Source organism: Hypanus sabinus, chromosome 12, assembly GCF_030144855.1.
Source record: "Hypanus sabinus isolate sHypSab1 chromosome 12, sHypSab1.hap1, whole genome shotgun sequence".
NCBI lineage: Eukaryota > Metazoa > Chordata > Chondrichthyes > Myliobatiformes > Dasyatidae > Hypanus > Hypanus sabinus.
This window is the reverse complement of record NC_082717.1, coordinates 67973594-67994871: the sequence shown is the minus strand read 5'-3', so window position 1 is coordinate 67994871 and position 21278 is coordinate 67973594. Positions and strand designations below refer to the sequence as shown.

The 21278-nt window shown below is 38.2% G+C and overlaps 1 protein-coding gene and 1 long non-coding RNA gene across 4 annotated transcripts in view; one reads left to right on the top strand and one right to left on the bottom strand.

The window, feature by feature from the left end:
* meis1a (Meis homeobox 1 a) overlaps window positions 1–13566 on the bottom strand; it is a 203925-nt gene extending 190359 nt beyond the window's left edge. The window contains exons 1-6 of one of the 2 annotated variants that reach the window (XM_059986168.1): window positions 13393–13566; window positions 12913–13139; window positions 12181–12322; window positions 11553–11603; window positions 10507–10557; window positions 9439–9591 (exon numbers count right to left, since the gene is read on the bottom strand). In XM_059986168.1, coding sequence (XP_059842151.1) covers window positions 9439–9591; window positions 10507–10557; window positions 11553–11603; window positions 12181–12322; window positions 12913–13139; window positions 13393–13404 — 636 coding nt within the window. In that variant the 5' untranslated portion in view covers window positions 13405–13566. The remainder of the gene's footprint in view (window positions 1–9438; window positions 9592–10506; window positions 10558–11552; window positions 11604–12180; window positions 12323–12912; window positions 13140–13392) is intronic. The other variant, XM_059986167.1, reaches the window with a different exon arrangement.
* An 80-nt stretch (window positions 13567–13646) lies between these two features.
* Window positions 13647–19786, top strand: LOC132402984 (uncharacterized). Of its 2 annotated transcripts, none has more exons than XR_009515145.1 (4): window positions 13647–14060; window positions 14399–14454; window positions 14918–15655; window positions 18436–19786. It is a non-coding gene; the product is annotated as an uncharacterized LOC132402984 (long non-coding RNA). The 2 variants fall into 2 exon arrangements; XR_009515146.1 differs by having other exon boundaries at window positions 13923–14060; window positions 14918–18859; window positions 19078–19786.
* Window positions 19787–21278: the final 1492 nt, after the last annotated feature.

Below are 21278 nucleotides of genomic sequence, written 5' to 3'. Positions count from 1 at the left end.
TGATCGTTTGGATCCATGGAGTGGGCAAGAAAAACAAGACAGGGTAATGGGAATCACAAAGATTGCCACCAGTGATTTTTGGCCAAGACAACAGCCTTTTTGTGGGTAATGGACATTGCCTCAGGAATGATCAGTGGTAGGGAAGTGGAGGAGTCAGGGAGCAGAAAGCAGGACTCATATAGAAGACATAACATTTACAAGCTGTACCAGGTTGTTAATGCAATATATTTAGAATATGTGCACTATTAAATATAATATTGAGGATGTCTTATAATCCAAATCGATCGGCCTTATCATACTCATCACCTAATGACATTTGTTTGCAAATGTGAGAAACATAATAACCCTATAAGTATCACAAAAATTCAGAGCTTCCTCTTTCAATAACCAAAAGGTAATGTGCTTTGACTGATAAATGCAGTTTCACATCATATAAAAAATGAAGGCTTATTACATAAAGTATAAAATGACAACTATATCCTGTGAATCATCTTCAGCCATTTCACCAGCCTGTCCAGTAATCAGAAAATAACATTGGATCTATTGTATTTTCCTTGAATTGCTTTCTACAATCATACTTTGATACATGTCACCTTGCATGTGCAATCTACTTCCTTTGTTACTAATATACTATTCCGCCACATTTCCTTCCCTATCTAGTTTTAAAAAATCCAGTGAGGTGCAAAAAAAACCTGTTTGCCAGCAAGAAAGATTTCAGAAGAAAAAGTTTAATTATTGCCCATTTCAAGAAGTGATTGCTGACTTAGTAAGAGGCAATATTGTTTAACACAGTGCCATCTACCTTAATCTACCTGTAGTTGTACCAGTTATACTGACAAAGCAAATGGAACATTTAAATTTAGAATGGGAAGAACAGGAGAAGCCTATTATGGCTCTCATGCATATTCCATTATTCATATAAAGCCTGGCTCTTCTGTGTCCAACTTCTTTCTTCATACACCTGTCCAGTAGATTACCCATTAGATTTAAAATTAACAAATGACCTATCATCAAATACCATTTGTAGAAGCAAGTTCTAAACTTTACAACCATGGACAGGCTTCCCAACTTCACTCCTGGAGAGCCTGTGACTAATTTACAGACAACCTTCCAAACTGACATGAATAGTTTTTGTCTCTAGCTATCACTTCAGTTCATCTTTGTATATTGAAAGCTTCAATCACATGAGTTCTGCAATGATGTAAACATTTGCTTTCTAAAGTTTCCTATGTTTTACTATATTCTTACTAGGTTATCTGGCAAACGTTTCTAACTTAAATGAAAGCACATAACTCTGTAAAAATGAAAGGACTAGTAGAAGTCATATCCAAGTCAGATTTTCACTCTATATAAGCTTGTTATAAGCTAACTGAGAATAATATGCCAAAATATTATTTTAATTGCTGTGAATCTTAGTTCAAAATTACATATGCAGATAAAATATTTTGTTTAACTTGTAATTCGCTATGACCTTTGCCATGTTCCTAACATACTCTCTTGGCTTGGTAAAAATGATAAATATGAATCTGAAATTATTTTGATTATTTTTGTTAGGCATTAAACAATGACAGATAATAAATTACATAGCAGAAGTGTGATCTATTTATTGTATGATTACTATGTCAGCAGAATTAGAGCATTTTGAAAACTAGACCATTGTTATGAAGAGTGGTGCAGGAATATACAAGTTACTTGGTCTGAAAACTTGTCATAACTTTCTACACAATATGTATACTTTATGAGTCAAACGAAGTAGAACAATCACACTGAATGTCAAAATACAAATAAACCATCTTGAACATTAATTGGCAAAGAGGCCCAAACATATAATTCTGTACAGCATATAAAATGTTTGTATCACACAAATACACACCTATTCATCTTCACATAAGTGAAGACAGCCTTTCCTTCAATAAAGTTAAATATATAACAAATACTTTCCAAATATCAGTTTAACATTATAAAGACACTATCCCTTACATGGACAAATACAATTGCCACAACTATTGCACAAAACTCCTTTCAACTAAATTCAATCAGTGCATATAAAGGCCATACAATTGTGCAGATCCAGTTTCCCAGCCGTTCAATTATGTAACAAAAATTTCATGAACCACCAATCTGATGAAGAAATCTAAATCAATCTTCTAAACTGTTCCATGAATTTTCTAATTTATCCATTGTTAACTGATGCCTTAAAAACTACATTGAATTTCATCTGAACTTAGTAATGTACAGATGTCTAAGGGTGAAAGAAACAACATATGATAACGTTTCTATTTTGTAGCTAAAGCCATATGCAGTCCAGGTTGGCTCAAGTGGAAAATATATTGATTAAGATCTTTAACTAGCAACTGGCCATTGGTAATAAGTCCATGATGTTTTTGCAAGGTGTGCAGGTTATAATACACCCTGCTGCTACGACAGTGTTGTCTCAAGAATGTGCTGGATCGCTGTTATCAAATTAGACAAATTTTACACAAGCTTTTGAAAACCACATCAGATGAAAGCGGGATATTAAGAAAGGAGGTTTGGGTTATTGGAAGCAAGCCCTCTTAGACCTGACTCCAGGATGGTCCGCTCTCTGGGGCAGATTACTTTGCAAAATGCAGCCTGAAGCTATTTTCCTTGTCATATGCTGCTATGTAAGCTTTACATATACAACATAAATTGTTTTTTTTCACTTTCTGTTATTTTAATTATCACCAGTATTTTCAACATGTACCTGATAATAACCAGATGTGTTCAGTGTACCATGAAGCAATGTGCTCTATGCTACCTTCCACAGTGTGTGACAAATTTAGAAACATTGTGCAAACTAGGTCTTCTGGATAATGCTTCAGAAAGCAAGTTCTATTAAACATAAAGTAATACTTTATGGGTAATCATACATCATGGCAACTTCCCAATTGTACCTTCCATCCAAACGTACTGTACCTTAATGGCATCCAATGATAGAATTGAAGGAATCTTAAAGTATTGGGGTTTGATCTCTTTTTTTAAGAATGAAGAAAATTTAGATGATTTTAACCAAACATGTCTAATTAAGAATTGCACTTGGTTCTCTTTTTGTAAGGTTAAAACTAAACATTTTTTCTTAACATTTAGCTTTAAAATTAAACATTTGTAATCTAATTTTACTATTTTTGTTCACAAGTCATGAGTCAACCTTAAAAAGCAAGAACTTCAGTACAGATGGCACCAGTCATCAACAGAAATAAATACTGTACAACAAAAGATTTTCGATCAATGGTTATAATTTAATAAGGTACAACAGCGTACTCTCAGTTTAAAATATAAGGGAGACTGCAATAAGAAATTAGCAATTATTCCTTTGAGGGTGCACTTTTAGATACACTACATACAATTAGCACTACCATAGAGTCTGTCTAAATTACTCAACTTCCTGAAAGTGAACAACCACAGCTAAAACCACTACGGCCCACAATGGCATTTAAACTAAAATAAAATATCAAGTCTTGCAATAAGACATATATCATTCAATGCAGAGCTGTGTAATGAGATACAAGACCAGCAACTGGCCAGAATGTAGCTTTTACTTCATGTTAATTAATTTCCAATAAATCTTTGCAAAATTAAAGACACAATTATGCAAATTTGGATTTTAAAAAAATCACTCTATTTTACTTCCCAGTTAAGCTATAAATTTAAAATTAAATTGCATAGTGTTTTAAATGTAAAATACACAATTTAAAAATTCTGGTACGGATTATTTTTATTTGTTGTACCTACAAGATTGCAATGTAACTTTTTTTTACAATTCCGATTTACCTTCACAAAACGGCATAAAATAATTGCATTAGCAAAGATTATTAAGATGAAATGAAGTCCCAATTGTTCAGCTTGTGAAAACTGAATAATTCTGTGGTACTGATGGCAGAAAATCTTACATTAGAAAATAACCAAGAAATTGCAAACCATCCAGCAGAAAACATCCTGCTTTGGATTATAAACTGTTGCAAGTATTTAGTCGTACTGAAGTTTCTTAACTTTGTAATCTACATATGAAAGTTTAAAATAAAAAAAAATAAGCTGAGGTATTGGCCCATGTTACAAAGCACCAATTATCATGTGTGAATGTGTACGTTCACCATAAAAAAATGGAAAAACAAGCAAGCATGAAAATGACTACTGAGAAGTGGCACAAGCTCAGCAAGAACGACTGGGTTTGATACCTTGAAACAATATATGAAAAATAGAAAAATAATCTGAGGAATAAACTTTGTAGCAAATTAAATAACACATGAACAAAGATGCAAACTGTTGACTCCACTGTGAAAATTAGCAGCCAAACACCACATTTTCAACAAAATACTTCCCAACATTGCAAGCGCCTTCTCCTTTAGGCAAACTTCTACAAAAACTAATGCGAACTTACAAATAGAAATACACCAGCATACGAAACAAACATTTTTATGCATATTTAACACTGAGATATCTTATATATAAACAAAAATTCTCTGAAATATACAACCAAACTGAACTAGTGGCAAATCAGTCGAATCAGAACATACAACTATATTTACCCCCAAAAAAGTTCAGAAGTTCAAGGCAGACCCAGAACGGATACTATTCAAAATCAGTTTTAATTTCGGGCTTTTAACATAATATAATTCTCTGATTAGAATTCAAACAGATAGTATATGTATCTACCTGTTTCAAAACCTTCTGGGTTATATAATGAGATCCACATACTGTTTAAGTATGGAATCACATGATAACTCCATGTGGAATTCTCCAACTAAAATGCAAGGACAGTACTTAACAAAGCTCTAAATACTTCACAAACCATCATCCTTCTTGCTCTGATTATAACCTCGTATCTTCAGCCCGAAGCTAATGTTTACCATATGAATCTTTTAAAATTTTATTTCTCAAAATAATATCTAACAATGGCACAATTTTTATATAAAATAAACATTGTTAAACAAACATATACTTGATTACCACTATTTTAACAGTAAAATCCTGTACAAACTCCACAAAATGTAAAATGTAAGCACTTTCAAAGCAGGAAAATATTATAGAGAAACAAACAATTTTCATAATATTTAGCCACTGGAATAAATATGTTTAATTATAAATTTACAGTTAACTTCCCTATTAAACCCAAAAAATGAACATCCAAGACAACTGGAAGTGTAATCTCAGCTTCTAACTGAGATACTAACTGTAATGGGGAAAATTTTATAGTTTCAACAAAATTTTTGGTGGATTTTATAAAAATAAATTAAATCAGGAAATGACCAAAACAGAAAAATAATAATAATTTGTAATAAAATGGCCATTGGAGATAGAGTTAAGAACCATTTGAAATTACCTGCTACCTGATAGACCTGAAATACAGATTATTCCACGTATATGAGGTGATATGTTTTTACAAGGGTTATTCTATGCTTTTCTTCAAACGTACATTGACTGGGTAAACTAGATTAAAGATATTTGTAACATTCTCAAGTTTCAGACCGAGAATTTTGCACAAAATCTGAAGAGTACAAATGCATACTTGTTCAATAACTCACTGGGAAAATAAATATTAATTAATCCAAAGTACATCTTATGAACTTATCCAGTTATCCCTGAACAAAACTATAACCACAATGTCACAAGAAAACTTTAGAAATATGTGACAACAATATATTTAGGTACACAGAGTAATTCTCATTAAAATAAACTAAAAACCTTCATCACAACTTTAATTATCTTATATCACTGAAGTTATCATTGTGCATTTCATTAATAAAATTAATTGCAAGAGACATCCATACATCCATTTCCCCTTATGTGTTATTGTAATTTCCTCATGGATAAATTACTACTAGGTATTCAAATGTTACATAATACATTAGAAAATTTGGAACTTCACTCCAAGCCATCTACAACATGGATATACCCTGTCACATGAATCAAGAGATCTTACATGCGTTCAATTCCACGTTTGGTAGATCCTAGCTCTCTCTAATACATTGTACAATGCCACAAAACACAGAAAGTTGCTACATTGGAAAATATGAAAAAAAATCAAGAAACTTTAAATTACCACAAATATGTTATCGATACAAATTCTGGCTCAAGCCCCTGCTGAACTTCTTAAGGAACATGAGTTCTATTCTTGTGATTTATGTCATCATTAGAACTGCTAGATTGAATTATTCAATATCTAAAACATATTATGCAAATTCAATTCATGCTAAATGTTAAAAGTTTATTAACTGACATTACAGAATGAGGCCTACTGAATTACATTTTGCTGTTCTCTATATAACGCAAATAAAAGTTTTTGCAGGTACATTCCACACAATGCAATGATGAACATTATCAAAATACATATGATCACCGAAAACCATTCTTTTTATTTTTGAGGAAGTACAGCATGCCATGCCAAGACAGTAACTTCAATGAAGATTGGGCCATAGAGTAAGCTGCTAAAGGCCAAGTGTGAAAGAACACAGGGAGAATGAAAAACTTCAAAACTCCAGGGATAGGTGTGGGAACAAAACTGGAAACAGAGTTAGATCCAGGCAGTGGACACTGTGACCACAGTCAACTAACTGACCTTTGTCCTAAGCAGGAAATGGGCATTGGTCAGTGTGATGTCACGTGACAGTGCCAGCCAATGCAACAACTGGACAAATAGAGGTCATCGGGTACTGTCAATAATTGCAATAATGCCCAAGGTAGGTCAAATTATGGTGCCAATCATGTACCAATGGGCTGGGTGTGTCACGTGGCAGTACCAGTCGCTGCATCAACAGGTAGGATGGGACTCCCATGCCCGACTGGCCGTGACTGGTGCAGGAACCTGAAAGCAAGGAGTAAAAAATGCAATGGGAAGTGCCCAAAAAGAAGGAACTAAAACTGAACTATTTGAACCAAGTAAAAATTCTGAAGATTTGAGGGGTTTTTTTTGTTTTCTCTGTGACTTCTTGGGTAAAGGTGGAAAGAAAATACTGAAACAAAATCTGAGAATGCAGTTCCAATGTACAGGCGACCCAGTTTTCCGTTTTCTACCATCCTTTCCAAGCGCAGAAGCTATATTGGGCAGTAATGGATACCAGTCGTACAAATGCAACAAAGCACAATCTGGTGTGTGTGTGTGTGTGTGTGTGTGTGTGTGTGTGTGTGTGTGTGTGTGTGTGTGTGTGTGTGTGTGTGTGTGTGTGTGTGTGTGTGTGTGTGTGTGTGTGTGTGTGTGTGTGTGTGTGTGTATGGGGGGGGGGGGAATCTCACTCGAGTACATCCATCTTTCACTCACTGGGGCTTTTTTGCTGTTTCCTCCAGGTAGGCAAGCGACCTCAGCTCACGTGATCCTTGACTAAGCAAATGTTCTGTTGGAGGTTTACATCGAAGCTGAGGTCTGAAACCCGACCAGCCACATTCAGGAGTAGTGTGGCGTTTCTCACTTCGTCGCTCCCCACCCCAACCCAAACCACCGTGGAAAGGTCCTCGCTGACACTCATGCCAAGCCAGGAACGCGAACGAAACGTGCGTGTTCACCGAATACCTTAACGTCTCTTGGCGTTGTTCGGAACAACACAACTGATTATATCCCCCACCCCCACCCCCAACCACCCCAGTAAAGCCAGAGGTCAGATAATAAAAAATACATATGGGGCGGTGACACATCAATAAAGTCACGAACCTCTACTGAAGTCACAAAGGCAAGAGTCTTTCACGAAAAACGCGCAAGAAAGTGAGCGGCGAGGAAGGGAGGTGCCACAACCATCGCCTTTAAACTTTTCTCATGACCTGCTCTTATTTTTACATAGTATACAAAAACTTTCCTTAAGAAACGCGCCCTCGTGAAATCGAAACCGCAGCTACAAATAAGCCTGATTTCTGCTGTGTGCAGAGTCGGGGCAGAACATTAATAATTATTCGCTGTAGAAAACGAGTATAAATCTTAATTTTCGAGGCAATTAACGTGTTGATTTCACTCATGGCCTCCGGCAATCCGTGTATTTTTTTCCATAGGTAGCTCTCATGCTTAGCAAGGTCTCGACCCTTAACCAGCAATTTTTTAACAGAATGTATGTGGCGACTTAAACAGAACGTGGTATATACAACGTATTTTTAAAAAATATATTTCTAAAGCAACAAGCGGGTCCCAGATAACTCGTTTGTTTTTTCTCATCTTTTAGAAAGCTGCAGAATAGTGTATTTCATTTCAAAGCGAAGCATTATTTATAGAAAGCTTCCAATTACCTTCCTTTCTCGGAAGACGGACTATAAGAAATGATTAGGCGTCCTAACACATTCTAATTATATGGTTAGTCTGACTTGACTATTCATTTCCCAAGATTTTGTCTATGAAGAGTCAGAGCTAAGCCAATTCCTAATTGTTTTAATAATATTGCAAAGTGATATCAACCCACCTTAAGCTGCTTTGTGAAATTTACTGTCTCACTTAAGGACATACTCCCTGGAAAAGTAGGGTGTTCTATTTAAACACATACGGTAGAAAGTCAAGCACATTCGCAAACAGTGCAGCACAGAGGGAAGGAGTGGCGTGGTTGCGACCAAAATCAAAATCAGAAATGAATCTGATCTGAAATGGCTAGCGTGAGGGCGGCGAGCAGACCTATGCAGTTGGCTGCGTCGCAAGCGGGGGCTTTTTTATTTTCCCCTGCACCAGACCACTGGGCAGCATTGAATTTGATGCATTCTCTGTGGTCGCTACTGCCCATCAAAGGCTTCCATTTGTAGAGCCATGGCCGGGGCGGCGGTGAACGCTACAAATAGCCACGTTCCCATGGCACCGACCCTTTGCTCACACTCTCGCCGGTTCCGCTGCGCCCCGGCGTTGCAACAGATACCCGGCCCCCTACCCTTCATTTTAGGGAAGCCTCCCGGGAGGGTGTGAAATTTTAAAACGAATCAGATCGGCTGCGGCGAGTCTTTCAAACCACGGGCTTCTATCTACTTCTTTTGGCCAGCGTCTTGTCGGGCGTCTAGCTTATAACTTACAAAGTGCGACCGTTCTCTCATGCATTGGGGCAGCGTCCCGTACGCCGCCTGAAAAACGTGGCTCTCTGCACGGCGGAGGGTAAACCGGCAAGGCAAAGAGGCAGAGGAGAAACTTCCCAACTCGCTCTCTCCACTCAGCCTTAAATAAAACCGCGTCTCCTTCCCCGCGCCGTCTTCGCCGCAACAAATGCTTCCCGTTTTTTAGTTTGCAAAGGAACAAAAATTTAAAGCGACAAGGAGAGGTTCAACTTTCCAGCTTTCTCTCTTGAAGACACTGTCGCATTCCCGATTGAGAGCCATGCTTAATGAACACATAGTAGGTACGGGTGGGGGGGGGGGGGGATATTCATTTCCATGGGAATTCATATAAAAGGGCTTGATAATATGCGAATAATACAGAGACATATCACCATAGTAGGCATTCCAAATGCAAATACAATAGTTCCATACCTGGTCTGTAATGTTAACTGAGGACGATCGAGTGATTTCCTCGCTGTCTGATTTCGAGCCGCCTTCTCTTTCATCAATAACCAAATCGATGGGCATTTTCCCTTTCAAACAGCTTATATACCGATGGCAAAAATTGTCACATAATTCGTGTACCTACAATTGGAGGGAGCGAAAAATAATAAGGCGAAAACAGAAGGATCCAAATGGAAGTGACAAGTGCACGTTCGGCCTATGACATGAGCTTCAAAATAGTTGCAAACACTCGGGAACGTTACAATTATCCTCCGGAGACATACGCATCAAGAATTTGGAATAACTTCTGCAAAATAGAGATATCGCTGAAAATTGACAGTGACAAGATGATTCACAGCTACAACATACTCAACACCCGTGTTAAATTCATCTGCTCCCGGGCTGTGGCCATTAGAGGATTGGCCTGCATGAGTGACATTTAAGGTAAACAGTTTAATTTCATCTAGTTATTTCATTATAACCTTTGAGGAACTCTGAACGCACAAAGATGAGCAGAATTTGAATATGGCCCAGATGTCTATCACTGATGAGTCCTCATATACACTGCCAGAGTCTTCAAAGAATTATAATTATTGTGGCGAGGCAGAGCAGATTTTAAGCATAGTAAAATAAACACACGGTGCTCGCAGTTTCCGTCACACGTGTATGATATCTCCTTTTATATTTCATTAAAATATTCCCCGTGGACTAATGGGACAAAATATTATGATTTGCCATCTAATTAGTCGTAATCGGCAGATTGCTTTCGCCTTTAGACTGTTCAAAATGTTTAAGCTCAACAAGAAAAAAGGATTTATACTAAAAGATGATCAAAATTAAATCCCACCGTGAGATTAAAAATGAACAAAACGCCGGGGCGTTTGTGGTCAGGGTTTTAGTGGCATAAATTGTAATTAAACAGCAAGAGAAATGTGCACTAGCATTGGCTTTGACACTAATTACAATGGGGCAGAAACCAAGACACTTATGCAAATCTACTCGCACTAAGAACTACTTGGAACACACTCTTTAAAAAAAAGGAACATGAAAAAGTACCTTCTCTAATTCCAAAAGGTGAAACCTTAATACTTGTATGGCTTGAATCATCTGAAAGCAAAGATGTATACATCCATTAGGTCCCACGGCACAAAAAAAGTGTTGACATTGTTTGCTAATTCTACTAGTTGATCTTAATATTCCAAAATGCATTTGTGTCTCTGTGTGATGTGTGTGTGTGTGTGTGTGTGTGTGTGTGTGTGTGTGTGTGTGTGTGTGTGTGTGTGTGGGTGTGTGTGTGTGGGGGTCTTTAGGGAAGGAGACAGCACAGTAGTCAGATGTGCCGCAAAAGCAGTAAAATATAATCATTGGCTGCTCAACTTTTTCATCCTTCATACGTACTAATTTTAATGTCAGAAGTTTACACAGAACGCACACACAGCTGTCAGAAAATACCACCAGGTACAAGTGCCAGACATTTGACAAGCGTACTTGTTTATTCCCTTTATCTGCAACCTTCCAAAAATTATATAAACTTTATTTTCTAGGGCACTGGAAATCAACAAAAGCTTGGGCAGTACCTACGTTTTTAAAGTTACTCTAAATCCTTTGGTACATTGAGTCAATCGCGATTTATGTTGGTAGACTTCGAGTTTTAGGGGAGTGGTAATAAACCGGGAGAGAGTGTCTTATTATTTCCCGTGACTTTGGATAGAAACGTTCACAACTCGCACAGACACTGACACACACTTACACACTTACACAGACACGCGCGCGCACGAACACAAAATAAATAAAAATCGCGCATCATCTTAAATGGGGTGACAGCCGCACAATAACTAAACGCGATGGTTATCGCCTGTGACAGTCAAAGCTATCATAAAATCAAAAGCACAGATTCGCAATGGATTGTAGCGATCATTGTCCTTGTTTACTGACTCCCCAAAACATTGGACTGTGTTGAACTGAACGTATCACGGTGCATGTCGCAATTATTTCCAAGGGGCACATGTAGTTTGTTGATTTTTTTTTTGTCTGGTTTAATGGATCGCGCTTGCAAATACGTCTGCATCTCTCTCCCCTTTTAAAAAAATAACCAGCCTTACCAAATTATCCAGCTCAGGATTGGAAGAGAAAAGAGGTTTCTCTGCTCGGATCTAAAGTGAGAAGATAATAACAATGATCCCCCTACTCGATGTAGCATTTGTCATCATCAATGAGTTCAAACAGATTTCTAAACTTTTCTTTTGCACTTAATCCACTTTACCATTACATATTCACAGTAGGCTACATAAAAGATGTATTTTGTTTATCCAGTATTAGGAATAAATTATTTTGTTTGGATAGTGATTAAGTTACTGTTTTTTTAAAAAAGAAACACTAAGATATGAATCGTTTTTAATATAAAACATTTTTAAAAATAAAGCTAAATTGACCATGTTTCCACTGGCATTTGCAGACTTGGACTCAACACGCTCCGCTTATAACTACTTTGGAGAATTGTTCATTTCACTGTTTTATTCTGATCAAACGTTCTGAGGTAGTTAAATTTTATATGACTCTGCAATTTCTTTAATTATCTTGCTCATCGTTTAACAATTTTTTGTGTGCGTTTGGCTGTAAGTTTCATAAGACATGCTGCCGTCCAGGGGAAACATTAGTTTAGCCATTTAAATTACTGGTAGTTGTTTTTAAACGGTCTTAAGATTGAAGTTGACATGCGTGCTGGCTGACCTGCTTAGCGAACACTGCTATATCTTCATTGAAAGACTCGGAGGAGCAGACATCACCGCCTGCTACCCCCGGTTCTCGTGGAGTACAAGTTGCTAATTCACATTTCTCAAAAATCAGAGCTAAAAGAGGAAACAGCGGATGTCTGCAAGAGAGGATTGAACGTCAAAACAGTATAAAAAGTAGTGGGAGAGTTTCTCTTTTTTTATCTCTTGTAAGCGAGCGAAAAACTTCAGCGAGAAATACTTGTTGATTTCTGGCTTTACATAAATTACAGTCGTAAATGGTGGCAAAAATAGTTACTGGAGATTCACCGCAACCCTTTCTCACCACTGAAATTTTCAACAGTACTTTACTAAACGTATCGATCAACGCAAACAAAAAACACTGAAAATTTGGTAGTTAAATGCCCCAGAAGTAAACTTTAAGCAGCCATTTTGGACGCCAATTTTCAGGATGCTTTCAGTGGGGGAAAACACTGCAAAGATATTTATCAGCATCATCAGCAATGAGCCATTTTGTTATTAACAATTTCAAATTAAATTAAACCGGCTCATCATTCGAAAACATCGGCTCTAAATATCTTCCATAAAAAATAAATTAAATCTGAAAGACCCTTTAGGTCCACAAGTTACATGAAGTTTCTTCTAAAATAAAAAAAAATCGTTTCACACATCCTCTGCCGCAGATGAGAAATAATTTTAAGAATAATAATAAAATTTGCCAGCAACCCACCCGTAAATGGAATCTTTATCTCTCTTTAATGCATCGTTTACTGAGGATCCCATGCTTGGCGGCATTGCATTAGCATGGTTTGTGTGCGGGTATTGGTGACTGTGCAACGGCGGCCCGTGATTGAGGTGGTGGACGGGCTGCATAGACCTGGGGGCGTGAGGATCACCATACATAGTTGTCGGTATCCCTACTCCGTCCATACCACCGTAATGTGAGATTTCATCGTACTGCACGGCAACAGAAAGAGGGGGAGAGAGAGAAAGAAAACGTAAGGGAAGGGAAATCAGCATTTCGACAAACTTAAAACTACGAATCGCACCGTACAACTTTATTCTCGAAGTTCTTGACAGAACAGGGCATACGATATTACGTGAACGGTTTGAAGAGCCAGTAAGTACCGCGCCGTGTTGTCGAAGCAACCCGCAATTCAGTTTCATCGCGTTTGGTGATTGTTTTACAAACTGCATCATAAATACTTACCCTCTGCGCCATCGGCCTGCCTCGAAGCCTTCTCTCTGTGGCACTTTCAGCTCTACTCTACAGGACCAATATTAAAAAGAAATAAACACGCCACTCCAAAGCCGGATCAAGATCCCAGTAGTCCTTGTGGATGAGCAGCCCCAGAGTCTTCGGCTTAACTTGGATGCACTCAGAGAAAATATTTCTGATCAGCGAAAAAATTATATATATATATATATATATATATATATATATATATCTCGATATGTAAGATATTGTTTTCACCCCAGCAACTCGGCGGATAGAGAATCTCTTCCCCCCAAAGCGAGCAAAAGCGCCCCTCAAACAAAACTGCCGAGTCTCATGGCTTTTTGCCACTCTAGCTGTCAATCAAAGCAAGGTTGTCAAGGTAGTGAATGAATGATGATCCGCCGTGCACTTCCACTGGTCGGGGGACACCTCAGTGATGGCAGCGGGATCTGCCCGTGGGAGTCCAGCTCCGGATCGCCTTTATGTGTGCGCAGAAGCTGCGAGCGCCCTGTGCTTCGAAGAGATGCTGCACCGCGAATCTCACTCTCCCCGGAGTTTGGAGCTCTTTAAAGGGCTCGGTGCCGCTGCCCCAGTGTTGCAGAGCCAGAGGTGGATTTGGAGAGAATGCTGGAACCCGGAAGCAGTGGTGGCCATAACAGGTCGCGTCTTACACAATGCGCACCGGACTACCTCATCTCTCATACACAGGAGGGGTGGGGGGGGGAGCGAGAGCGAGTTGTCGATATAAACACATATAGACATCCGAGAAAAGGCAATGCAAACCACGCCATCCGGCAGGTACACATTCTGCACTCTCGCTAGTAGGCTGCGCAGTTTATATTTTCCTCCCTTTGTCTGAAAACTGAATACTAGGCTGATTGTCCTCAGCGAACTCTTGACTTCCCTCACTGTCTTCGAACAACGTGTGGCTCTGTTTTATCTCCTTCCACTCCATGGCAAACTTTATAATGCTCATCATGTTATTTATTTATTGCAGCTCCGTAGAAGTGAAGAAAACATTTGGAATTGATGGCAATAAAATAGGGGGAAAAGGTAATTTATTCAGCGTAGACTTATTTTTTGGTTTTTGCTAAATAAACGTGGACAAACCGCAGAGCATTAAATTTATTTTTGCCTTATGCTTTATTTAGAGCTTAAATATTTCGAGTAAGATAATATTATCGTATGTCATATTTTGGTGCAAAGGTTATTGCAGAATTTTCCGCGGTGTGGTTTATGACAAGCGTAGAAGTGAGCCACCAGTTTCCCAGAATGTGATGTTCATTTTGCTCAAATTTTAGTGTAATACGTTTTACTATTCCTTGTTGTCACTTTCAATTGTCATTGTTATGCCTAATTATAGATCAAGTCAATAATTACGCGCACATCCTGTGGCTTGAATTGGCTCGTATTACTTTACAAAGGGGATCGCAAATGTATGTCTGATGCAAAAAGTTGTGGTCACTCACGCTCGGCATTTCTTTCTCTCTGTCTCCCCCCACCCCTTGTCTAACAGGGAAATGAGCTAGCCCGGAGCTCTGTGGGCGCTGGAGCTGGAACCAACGTCCAATCAAAGAGTGGCGCGGAAGCGCAGCAACGCTATTGGATTTGAGAGTAATCAATCATCACTGCACGCAGAAGTCGCCTGATTGATTGGGTTAAATTGATGAAAGGGGCGGATCCATATTTCAGTATTAACTGAATCCCACCAGCTTCACTTCGGTCCAAAAAAAACCCTCTTCGATTCTTTAGAGCAACCCCTCTTCAGCATATCTATTAGAATAACTTTCTTCTGCAAAGGACAGTTTTCTTTGTCTTTTGTTGTGCTACACCTGATTGCTTAAACTGGTTAAATCCTCACTTTAAGTTGCTTTTAAAACGTGTGTGTAGGAAAAAAAGACATGTCCAAGAAAGACCCCGGTCAGATAGCAGGGGGAGGGGGACACATGAAATAAAACATTATTGACTCATAAGCTCGAAGGTCCATTTTTAAAACTTACAGCGATATTGCTAATGTCAAAAATCGCAACAAGTTGTGAACAATAACAGCATGAGACAATGAAATAGGTATGCGATGGCCCTTCCATTTCCAAACATTAAACCAGAAACACGTATTTGTTTAAAAATAATCAAATAACATTCCAGCGATAACATGTAATCTACATAATTCTGACGGACTCCTGCAGACGACCGGAAAATAATTACAGATCACAATCCGACTCTCGCAAGTATTAAAAGAAATCGAGTGTCTCAGGTAGGAAGTTATTTTTTTATTACAGTTCTTGAAAAGAATAAAACCATTTATTCGAAATCAAAAGACTTATAGAAAAATCTTTAAAAATCTAATTCAAAAACTAACCAGAACCTATCCCTCAAATACACCCACTTTACCCGAGATAGGAAGCGACTTGCTTTTAGAGTGAAATGTTAGGTAATATGAAATTGTTCACTTGAATTTTATTTGCAGATGATTTTTAAAGTTAGTTTGCAGTCTTTTAGGGAGAGAAAACGAGGCGACGGGTAGGGGCAGGGGCTGGGGAACATAGCGTGCGTGAGCTCTCCGACAGTCGCAGTACATTGACCATTAAATCGCTGCTCGCTGTAACAATCAACCTTCATTAAAACGGATGAAGCAACAAAGTCTGCTTGCAACTAGCAACACTTTGACCAAGTTCCACTACAATCCTACACAATCAGTTAGCAGTCCGCTAAACTTTGGGGCAGTTCAATCGTAACATCACTGCTCATTCCATGAAATCACAGTGTAAAATGGGAGAGGGAGCGACAAATAAACCAGAATGGAAATGTTGGATATCGCTTCGTTGTATACGCGACAATATCGCACCCCGATAACGCAGCTGGCTACTTGAACGTGTGCCGAATACAGCAGGCAATGTTCGACGTGGTTCATTCATATACACTAAGCTCTATATAGAAGAGGTTTTAGTTAAGTTCTATAATGTCTGATTTATAAAGTGTACCCTTTAAATTTATCTTTTGGAAATCATAGCAACCATTTCAATATTTGGGAGGTAATGGTGACTTTTATAACAGTTTATCTATTTACGCAGGTCGTATTAAAGTCACCATGCATGCAATTTAGAGACCGATAACCTTCATTAAATTATATTCTTAACAGTAATTTTCATATGTTATAGACATAACCTTTTTCAAAATATTATTTCCCTTCATCTGTTTATCCAATCGGTGATAAATCTGGTGTAAAAACCCATGAATGGCCAGTTTCTCAATCTTATTTCTTAATAATCGTCGCCATTGGATAAACCTGTAGCCATTGAAACCGACAAGCCCGATGGATAAGTATTAGTTTTCCTATCTTGAGCACATTGGCATTTTGCTTATGTGATGCACTGAAAACTCTCTCTTTCTCTCTCTCTCTCTCTCTCTCTCTCTCTCTCTCTCTCTCTCTCTCTCTCTCTCTCTCTCTCTCTCTCTCTCTCTCTCTCTCTCTCTCTCTCTCTCTCTCTCTCTCTCTCTCTCTCTCTCTCTCTCTCTCTCTCTCTCTCCCTACCTACCTACCTCTCCCTCTCTCCCTGTCTCTGGTGATTATATGCGACGGGTTAGGAAAAAGATGGGGTAGCTTCTTCAGCACGGAGCAGTAAAGCGCATACCCGCCGAGGGGGCAGAACCTCACCCGCCCCTTGGTAGTATCGACCTAAAGTTGGCGTTATCCCGCTCACATACCCCCAACCTGCCAATGTGAGAATATTTGTTGGCAGTCGAAAAGGTAGGCGAAGGGTAGAGACGAGGAGAAGGGAGGAGGGGGGTGGGGTACTAGAAAGAGAAAATCAAGTGAAGTTAATCAAGGTCGTTAGTTCAGGGGATAATGTGGCCAGGGCTTCGAGCAGGTCTAGAGAATTCACACTGTGAAACATTGTTAAAGGTTTCCTCTCCCTTGGTCGTGTTTCAATTGTGCCTGAGCTTTGCTTTCCAGCAAGCAACCTTGACAAACGGGATATATAAAGCCTCCGCACATCAGCGTAAAGTTTGATCCCGTTTAGATCTCCAGCGATATCGGCCACGGTTCGCGTTTGTCCCTTTTATTGACAAGCTTCTTTTCCCTTTAACATGGAAGCGAGATTTAAACAAACTTTTGGCCGGCTAGGTTAACGCGACACACTTTTTTATTTGGTAGATTTTGAAAGACTGAGTTGCGCTTTGTATTTGTTTGAAGGAGATTCTATGGATGGGTTGGGGGTGGAGGTTGAAACGTCTCTTTAAACAGAGGACTCCCTTGTCCACTCCCTGTGTCATCTGGAGGTCAACCTGGGTTACAAGACAGCAAAGATTCTGCAGCTCCAGTCCGAAATGGTTTCAGGAACCGGGGGCGACTTTTTCCAAAAAAATCCATGTCTCGGCTGTATCCCCAAGGATGGCGGTAACTGAACATTTAGCGCCGCCGCCTTTCGCTTAACGTCCCATCACTATTTGAAAAATAAAAAAGAAGACATCGTAATCCAGGAATAATAACAATTTGAAACAAAGATATATCTTTGAGACAAACTGGAAGTTAACAATTGGCGAATAATCCGTGTCTCCAAATTGTGAGTCGCGAGAGGGTCAAGATGTCGATTAATTTATTCATCAAAAATCGCACTGCTATTGTAATGAATGCAACTTTCACGGGGTAATTTTGATTGTGTGTTCATAATCGTAGCCGTAACATTATTGAATTCTGACCTTTTCCTTAAAAGATTAACAAAAGTCAAAATAGTTCGTGGAAGGTTGGCAGTATGGGTGCCTTTTGCTAAATATTTTGTTAACTACAATTTACAGCACAGTTCTATACGTCAAAATACCACAAAAATGACAATATCCCTTAAACGTGCAGATTATCATTAACTACACATAAGAATATTTTAACCTGAAATATGTTAAAATATGTTTCAAGCGCCCCAGTGAGGGTTGTGTTTTACTCTGTGAGGAACATTCCTTCAGGCAACACAGTATTAATGATTCCTGACTGTTTTCAGTAAGATGACAAGCAAATGGTTTTCTCCTTTCTTTCTGAAGATGTTTTATTTTACGCCTCGCGTTAACTGGGATAAGTTGTCGGCTCGATCGCATTCCTGATGATGGAGTGAAGTGTACACAACGTAATACTTTGTACTTCCATTCCGCTTAAGCTGAAGTATTTAAGAACAGCCAAGGCAAAAGTCAATTCTATGGAAGGGCATGTAAACAAAATTGGTTAAAATTGCCATCAACAAAATTGACGGGCCGCTATATAAAGTGTCCGATCTCGGGTCTAGCAACGGTGGAGATGGATCCTTATCGTTTCCCTCATCCTCTCTGAAGCTGAATCTCTTGCGCCGTCTGCAGGGCATCGGCACAACACCACCAACCCCGAACGTTACTGCACCCCGTCGGCAGGTTCCAAATAAAACTGGGTGAGAGCCGGCGGTCAGCTTCAACATCATGCCCGTTCTATGTACTTGTAAGTTTAATACCGCTGACCGCGTTTACACCCCACATGCTTTTATTTACAGGATCTCATCTGAATAAGGAACTTTACAATGATATTTTTAAAGAGCTTAAACTGTACGACCTGTTCCAATTTTGACCGATTTCGATATTGAAAGCATTTGCAAAACGTTAACGAGGGCGTCCTGGCGGAATTGCAGATTTGTAACTTGTCACGTTTTAAACTTTTAGCACCGTCTCGCGGTTACTCTACAATACCTGTCACGGCACCGAGCTCTTCGCCGTGAAACGTTTGAAGGTGCGATATACGTTTAAAAACAAATATCACGAAATCATCAAAACACTGAAACAAAGACACGGGGAGATCTTTAGCAACAATTTGAATCCCCACTGTAGTTATGAGGAATTCAAAGCGACGGTATAATAGCTGTCTAGTTTACATTTAATTTCCTTGGCGCTTATTATTTTTGTTAGAACAAATTCTTTTCATCAATCGATATTAATGCGATTTGGCATTGAATTTACAATACAAATTCAGTTTTTGCATTTGTAATTTTTATGTATCAATTTTATGTATCAATATGTATAAAACATTGATTATTGATTGATTGTGGTCACTTAGTTTAAGTATTGGTGCAAACATAACCAACAAATGATCTGCCGAACTTTCTTTGCTTTCCTGTCTTGTACAGGTGCTGGAGATTCATTGTAAATGGCGCATTAATTGAAAATCTTTCACATTAATTAATTGACGAGTTTCTGAAGTATTATAGACCAAAGGATAATTACGGGCAGCAATTTTCATGATTTATATCACTTCGCAAGTATCAGTTTGCATTGCTCAAATGAGTTCGTAAACTCAAATTTGCAAAATGCGTCAATATACATTTTAATGTCTGTACCTGAATGTTTAAAATAATAATCACCAATAAAGTTTTAAATGTACAGATATTGCCTCCCTAGTTCTTGTTCTGTTCCCGCGCGTATATAAATACAAAACATAATTAATTTAAATACATGTATAACGCATAATATATTAGTTATTCAAATGAATCAGAATTTTGTTCTTAAAGGAGTTTTACATGGGGTCAATACATTCATTTAAAAATTAATCTTTACTATATTGTGTTGGGAGACTGCATCTGCAGACTTCCTGCCATCCCGCAGTTGCTTCTGAACAGAGCAGTGCAGGCCTAGACAACCCCCTGACTGCATTTAGTCATGGATTTTTGGCGTTCCGTCGAGATACTGCAGTCGAATGCTGGTTAAGTATTCAAAAGCTGTTCGGGTTGTACAGTCCGGCAACAGTAACAATCTCCCCAACAGGCAAAGTAAAAGAAGACGCTACAATACCTGACTTTGAATCGTTCTCATTACAGAGTCGGAATGCTTGACGCACCACAAAATGCTTTCTACCGGAGATTAAAAATCTTTTCCAACATTAGTAAACTTTTATAGGCACGGCAATACGCTTCTACAGTAATTATTTTTGCATGTGAATGAACTACAGGCAGGATCTATTTCAGTAACATAATCTAATCACCCCATCTCTTCGCATTTGAACAAGCTTCTAGCGAGAGTTTTTCCAGATGAGTTTATTACTGTGAAATGTAATCGAGAACAATACTCAAAGAGGGTTTATTCTGGAGACAATACCAACCGCAGAAATATTTTACATGAATCTGAACACTACCTTGTTTTGTTCTGAAACGTGTCTTTTATTTGGAAGAATGTTGGTATTCAGAAAGGTTTTAATAACAAAATTCATGTTATTGATTAAAATATAAGATAGATTTGTTTAATTCTTTTAATTGATGGGTGAAAAGAAAATTAGTGTCTACAGCATCAAAGGTAATTAAACGTTCTAATAATATCTTTATTGTATATAACGTGATATTGATCTTCGGGGCATATTTAACTCTTTCCGTGCTAGCACTGGGTCTCATGTATGTCAAACTGGAATTTACAGAATAAAACATGGCTGGCTAAGATATACAGAACACAAAAACTTAAACACCTTATTATAAGTGTGTTGACATATCTTTATAGTTTGTTAAAATTGTTTAACATGTACAAATTTACAATATTTTGCAAATGAACAATTGCATAAATCTACTTACATATTTAATTGCACGGATTTTACAGATTCAACACGTCCTTTTGAATTTACTTCCTCAAATTGATTAAATAATCCTTCTTGCATTCCCAAAACCATTAAAACAATTACCATTTAATTTAAACGGGATGCTGATGTAGTGTGGTAAAATATCCAGGTTAGAGTCGTCAATCTTATTTGTAAACTATTATATATATTTGACACGTATTAATGTATCAGAATAGATTTAAGCCTAAAATTCTGCAGTTAAATTTTGCACTATGGATTGTGCTGCCTGTCAACAAAGATATTAAATAGACAGTATTCATGGTTTTTA